Source organism: Danio rerio, chromosome 8, assembly GCF_052040795.2.
Source record: "Danio rerio strain M-AB ecotype USA chromosome 8, GRCz13ab, whole genome shotgun sequence".
NCBI lineage: Eukaryota > Metazoa > Chordata > Actinopteri > Cypriniformes > Danionidae > Danio > Danio rerio.
Window position 1 is genome coordinate 15,912,875 of NC_141028.1, and position 7,059 is coordinate 15,919,933.

Sequence of the window (7,059 nt, forward strand, 5' to 3'; positions counted from 1 at the left end):
AACATGTCAGTGAAAGTAATTTTGTTAAACTGCAGTTGAAAGTAGCAGAGCAGAGCTCAAAGTCCCATAATGAAACTCATAACCATAAAAAAAACGTGAAATTTAATGAATAATGAAACAGGAGAGTGTTGAATCAGTAGAAATGTGGGTACTTCATATGAGACAAATCACTGGGCACACTGGGTAGACAGTTGTTGTCGAGGTGCAGCTCTCTTAGGTTGGTGAGGTAAGATAAAGCACCGTGCTCAATGTGGTGAATCTGGTTACTGCCAAGTTCCAGCCTAAACACAAAGATGGAGGATTTCACCACTAGAAAACACCTAAAACATACTACTGTAGAAGTTATCATAATACAATCTCCTTGCATGCATGCTGTTGACACTAAATTAATAGAGATGTGTAAAGTTCACCTCTGCAGCTGTACTGACTGAGATCCACCAGCTCAATGGCTTGAATCTGAATATTGTCCAAATAAAGCTCATGAAGACTGCTGGGAAGGTCTGACAAAAATGAGACACATTCCATATGGGTCAGAATGAGCTGCATTGTGTTCAGAAAAGAATGAGGAGCAGTCTGTGTAGAAGAGAATTTTGTGAAACACAAATACACCTCTATTCCTTATAATTACCCTACCAGGCACAATGTAATTCAAAAATAAAATCAGTAAAAACAGTAATATTGTGGCAGCATGGTGGCAGAGTGGGTAGCAGAATCGCCTTACAGCAAGAAGGTAGCTGGTTTGAGCCCCGGCTGGGTCAGTTGGCATTTTTGTGTGGAGTTTGCATGTTCTGCCCGTGTTTGAGTGGGTTTCCTCCAGGTGTTCAGTTTCTCCCACAAGTCTATAGATATGTGGCATAGGTCAAGTAAGCTATTGTCCGTAGTGTATTTGTCTGAGTGAGAGTGAATGAATGTTTCCAGTGATGGAAGGACATTCGCTGCGTAAAACATATGCTGGAAAAGTTGGCAGTTTATTCTGCTGTGTCGACCCCAGATGAATAAAGGGACTAGTCTAGGTCAAAAAGAAAATAAATGAATGAATGAAAGCAATATTGTGGAATAGTGTTACAGTTTAAAATATGGATATTTATATCTTTTTATTCTATTGGTAGAAACTTCAATACTACAATTTAAAAGGTAAGTGCTGTACACAAAACTGATTTGGAACAACGTAAGGGTGCGTAAATGATGGCATAATTTTCTTTTTGCTTTCTTTTTTTTTTTTGGGTGAACTATTCCTTTAAATTGATCAAAGGACCAAGTAAAAGGAATGTATGTAGCATGGTTTCCACAAAAAAAAAATATTAAGCAGCAACTGTTTTAAACACTGATAATCATAAGAAAAGAGAATTGAAAATTAAATTAAATCTACTTGTTTCTGAGACTATATGTTACCTTTGGGAACCGCTGCGAATTTTCCTAAAATAATGAGTAGCTTAAGACCCATAAATTCTGCTGGTTCTAAACCACTGTTCTGGATTACAACTGTCATGGATCCGCAGCTTCACTAGAGATGAAGGCAGGTTTTTGGGCATGGAAGTCAGAAGGTTGTGTGAAATGTATAACTTCTGCAAATGTTTCAAAGAGAGGAATGCCTTTGGATAAACTTTGGAGATCTGGTTATATCACCAGGACCTGAATCGGGACAGGGGTTATGAATAGCTGATTGGGAAAAAAAAGGTGTAAAAACAAATCCTTTTGAAAGTATAGTTCATCTAAAATATGTAATTCTGTCACCATTTATTCACCATCCACTTGTTTCAAACCTGTCTTTTGTTCTTTTTTTTCTCTCTTTTTTTTTAGCACAAACAAATATTTTGTAGAGTAGCAGAAGCTGCCAGTGACTTACACTATAGTATTTTTGTGCAGAAAAAAAGAAACTCATCATTTAGTGTGAGTAAATGATGAGGTGAATCAATTTGACACGCATATTAACAATATTAATTACTCAATTCATTCACACAATTAATAATGAAATAAAAATATTTTGTCTCACATAGAGGTTGAAGAATCTCTGTGATCCTATTTATTGCTCTGCAGGTCCAATAGCAGGTCTGCAGGAATATCAAATGGCACATAACCTAAACCTGTTGAAGAATAATGAACAAACAGGAAGAAAAACATTTCCCAGAATGGAGATCTGAAAATAAAATCAGTGCATTTAAAATGATCAGAGCTAAATAATTGAAGAAGAAAAAAATCTATGTGGATCAAATGTTGTTTCGGTTTTAAATTTAATGTTGTAGACTAAATAAAACAAGATAGCTGAAACTTAACAGGAAATAAAAGCTAACTTATTTACATGGTTATTACACATTGTATTTATATTATGGGTAACACTTTACAATAAGGTTCATTAGTTAATGCATTTACTAACATGAACTAATCATGAACAACACACAAAAATGTACAGCATTTATTAATCATAATTAAACATTTACTAATGCATTAAAAACATCCAAGTCCATGCTTGTTAACATTAGTTAATGCACCATGAGTTAACATGAACTAACAATGAACTACTGTATTTTCATTAACTATCGTTAACTAAAATGAACAAATACAGTAGTAGATGTATTGTTCATTGTTTGTTCATGTTAGTAAATGCATTAATTAACATTATTTAATGAACCTTATTGTGTGACCATATATGTGTGATTAATGGGTAGTTCCTGTATACTCTTTATAACTATATTAATTTGTAGAAACATGCTCTTGCTCTGAAATTACCTTTCTTTCCATCTGCCATCATTAAGTCCTCCAACAGAAATGTAAGAAGTCAGATTTATGAAGCCATGCTTTATTTCTTTTTTTAATTTTGTCATATTAACCATATTTCAAAAAAAGAAACTGAAGTGTTTATAATAAAAAAATAACCTCCAGCTGACCAAAATGTTGTACAAAACATCTAAAACTATCGGTATTGCAAAGATGAACACTAGAAAACGATTGTATTGATATGTAACATATAACAAACATTCAGAGAAAAATAATACAATAGATAAATTCATAAACACCAGATGGCGCCAGTTGCATTTGTATAAAAAGAAAGTGTTTTCCGCCGTGTCGGTCCTCCAACATTCATTAACTCAAAATTGACTGAAAATTAATTCTACTCATTTGAAAAGAGTTTTGAACTCAGTGTTGAAGGTAATGAGTTAATTAAATACCTTAAATGCTTCAGCTCAAATGGGGTAAGTTCACAGTACTCATATACATTAGTTTTTTAACTCAAATGGTCTGTTGCAATCGGTTTCCTCAAACGGTTTGAGTTGTCTTAACTTATTGAGTTTTATAGTACTCAGTTGGTTTGAGTTCTCTATTTATTGGGGTTTACTGCGCTCAAATTGCTTTGTTTACTCAAATGGATTAAGTTCACAGTACTCATTAGGATTGGTTCTTAAACTTAAATGGTTTGTTGCAATCAGTTTCCTCAACCTTCACTTATTGGGTTTTACAGTGAGGCTACCTCTATACACACAAATATAAGTACTGTATGCAGTTGAAAATATAAGTAAAGATATGTGCCATGCCAGTTTAAAAAGTGAAAAGGGACAGTCAGAAAAAAAAAAACTATTCTTCATACAATTTGATTACATTCTTTCTGGAAATAAAAAAGATTGTTTAGCTGCAAACTCTCTCCAAAGTGCCTAAAATCAGCCAACAGATCTAACTGGCAAAAAAATGCAAGCGATACTGAAGACATCTTGTGTCATTGAAGAAGAATATTAGGAAAGATAGAAAAAAAACATTCTGGAAGCATTTGAGTTGTGTGGTAAAATATTCATAATAAAACAAATTATTTTTGTGCTAATCTCTACTTTGGCATTCAGTAGGTCAGCATGCTGGCACAAAGAGACTAAATAGTTTTGTAGCCTCCACACATTCATTGTCTTTTTCTTTTCCTGGAATCTGTAAAACAAAGCAGTCAATTTAAGCATGTTAGAATAATTTAAATGCACAGAACAATTTATTTGAAAATGAATACATGATTCATGAATTCACCTGATTGCACACAGCTTTTCCAGAGCGTACAAATGTGGCAAAGTGTTCACAATTAAAAGTAAGGAGTTTGTAAGTGAACTCCTTGTTCACTAAGCCATTTAGTCTTCCTCTGATTTCTTCTGGAGGTGAAGGTTGTAGATCGTGCTGGCTATTGCTTACTGAAACAATCGCTCCTTTAGGTACGTTTACTTCTGACAGAAGCTGACGCCGTATCTTAGTTTCTCCCAGCAAAAGATCACCACAAGCAGGAAAGATGGTCTGCAGAAATCCCCGAAATTTACTCATCACCTTACTTTCATCTGGAATGAAAAAAGTCAAATTTGAAGACTAGCCTACTTATAAAGTGACACACACACTCTCAGAAATAAAGGTGTGTGAGCTGTCACTGGGGTGGTACTTTTTCAAAAGATACAAATTTGTGCAAAGGGTCCATTTGCTAACTCATTCTGAATGATCTTAAAAAACCACCAACTATGCTTAAATAACTGGTTTGTAAATAATGCAATACTTTATTTAAGTAATGAAAAATAAATCATTAACAAAGTATGAAAGTACAATTATTAAGCACATTATACATGTGGTTGTAAGTCAAGAATACAGCATTAATAGCTGCAGTTATAAACTGATTACTAACATTTATTAATGTAGAGTTAATGCTTAACAAATAATGAATTCACTATTTGCTAATGCTTAATAAATGATTCATAGTGTGTAGTTATTATAAAGTATATATATATATATATATATACACACACACACACACACACACACACACACACACACACACACACACACACACACACACACACACACACACACAGGACATTTAGGTTTGTTACTTTTTTTTTTAATTTGTCATTTGTGTGTCAAGTGGACATATGCTCAAAATGAAAGTGGAATGCTCTTTTTTTAATGATGGTGGGAATTTCCCCTGAAAGGAAGTGCTCAGGGGAGTTGGAGGATGAGTAAAAGTGGGGTGGAGTGCAACCAAGATGCTAAAGCTCAAACTGAGCATCAGAATGGGGAAGAGAGGTGTTAATTGACTTCCTTATTGCACAACATCCAACTGGAATCTATAAATGACAGCAGAGCTAACATCTTTCATAATTAATTAAATAGTTTTTCATGCCCGCAACATTTCAACCATTTAACAATTAAAATGTTAGTCTCAGTATTTATGTGTATGAAATATTAAATGTAGGGGCGGCATGGTAGCTCAGTGGTTGGCACTGTCGCCTTACAGCAAGAAGGTTGCTGGTTCGAGTCCCGGCTAGGCCAGTTGGCATATCTGTGTGGAGTTGCAATTTCTCCCCATGTTGACATGGGTTTCCAACATTCTTAGTTATAAAATATGTTAACATTTAATATTGTCATAGACACTTTGCAAGAACATGCTTATTAGTTGGGGAACGTTGTTAATACATGCCTATTATCTGTCCACCTTCTATGCTAATACTTCCCATATCATGACCGTCCCCATCACCCTTTAAACCTAGGATGCTGCACACTGGTGGTGGTTGAGGATATCCCCCTTCCCAATTGCTGGAAGTAAGGAATTATTTATTAATTATTAACTTACCAGCAACAGCAAAGTGCACGACGTATCCGTCTCCCTCGTACACGCCCCAGTGTGAGTAGCCAATGGGATACGCAAACTCGATTAAATCTCCGAGCTGCGCACTGGATATAACATTTTCAACCTGTGCATCACATTTTCAGCCAGTCAGGATTTTCTGCCAGTACGCAGCTGAAGTTACAGGCTTCACAAGTTTGACAACATGACAGCAGCATTCTTTCAGGAACTTAATTCTTAAAATCATATAGTGGCATAAGGTTACAGTGAAACTAGAAAATAGTTTAACCCTCATGTTTTCTTACAAGTCATGTAGCTTAAAAATGACCCATCTTTAAGCTCTCAAATCTATTTTGCATGAAGGAACCTTATCTTTATCATAAACTTTGAATGTCTGGGTCAGGGATGCTCAAACTTAGTCCTGGAGAACTGGTGTCCTGCATATTTTAGTTCCAACCCCATTTAAACACACCTAAGGCAGCTAATTAAGCTCATTCTAGGTATACAAAACCTTCCTGAAAGGTGTGTTGAAGGAAGTTGGTTCTAAACTATGCAGTTCACCGACCCTCCAGGACAGAATATGCACACTCCTTGGTCTAAGATTTCCCTCATCGCTGGAGTATTTCATCAATGAGGCAAACTTTTTCACTTTTGACTAAAGTAAAGGGTCTATTTTCTAATGGTAAAAGTACCAGCAAAATGTTTTTAGCAAGTATTTGTAAAAGTTAAAGAAGCAGATGGTTATTGTGTGTGTTTGAGGGCGGATGTTGAAGTGTGAATGTGTGTGCCAGACTGTGGTAAAAAAATGTTTCAGACAGGTCAAAATTGACCAAAAGGATGACTGTTGTACCCTAAATGTGTACAGCTTTCATAAAAATAAAAGAATATTTATTTTAATGTGGAGTAATTGTAAAAAAAATCTGAAAATTTCCAAATAAAATACATTGTTTATTTATTTATTTATTTATTTTTTTAATGTTTAACTTCAACATAAAACTTGAGTTGTACTATAGTTGCATAAAAATCGTAAGCCACTTGAAATAATTCTGTTGCTTAATAAATAATATTTAGAAAATATTGCAAGTATATTCTAAATGAAGAATATAATGGATCCTTGTGAATCTTAACGTGACATGAAATAATACAGATTTGACAAGTTTCTAAACTTGAAGTTGAAATATTTAAACCACACATCAGATGATTCAGTAAACGTGCAGTCTTACCTGTTCCTGGTAGTCCATCTCTCCTGTTTAAGTCGTTAAGAGTAGAAACTGCATGCGAAAGGAATTAAGTTTCTCTGCCAAGCCTTTAAAGTGTGGCCACACGAAAACAATCAGCAGAATGACTTGTTTAAGAAGACTGTCTTCCTCCAGTCTAAATTGTTTACTCCACCTTCAAATGTACTGCCACTTCTGCGTATTTAATAATGCCTCAAAATGCACTTCTTAGGATCATTTCACAACATTTAAATTAGAAGAAAATAA

General features: G+C 34.7%; 1 protein-coding gene across 1 annotated transcript; it reads right to left on the bottom strand.

The window, feature by feature from the left end:
* Positions 1-3,321: 3,321 nt before the first annotated feature.
* On the bottom strand, positions 3,322-6,900 carry plaat1l.1 (phospholipase A and acyltransferase 1l.1). The gene is given in 4 exon segments (NM_001123263.1): positions 3,322-3,909; positions 4,003-4,301; positions 5,582-5,702; positions 6,799-6,900. Coding segments are annotated over 4 exon segments (513 nt in total). The 5' UTR covers positions 6,817-6,900; the 3' UTR covers positions 3,322-3,834.
* Between the last annotated feature and the right edge of the window lie 159 nt (positions 6,901-7,059).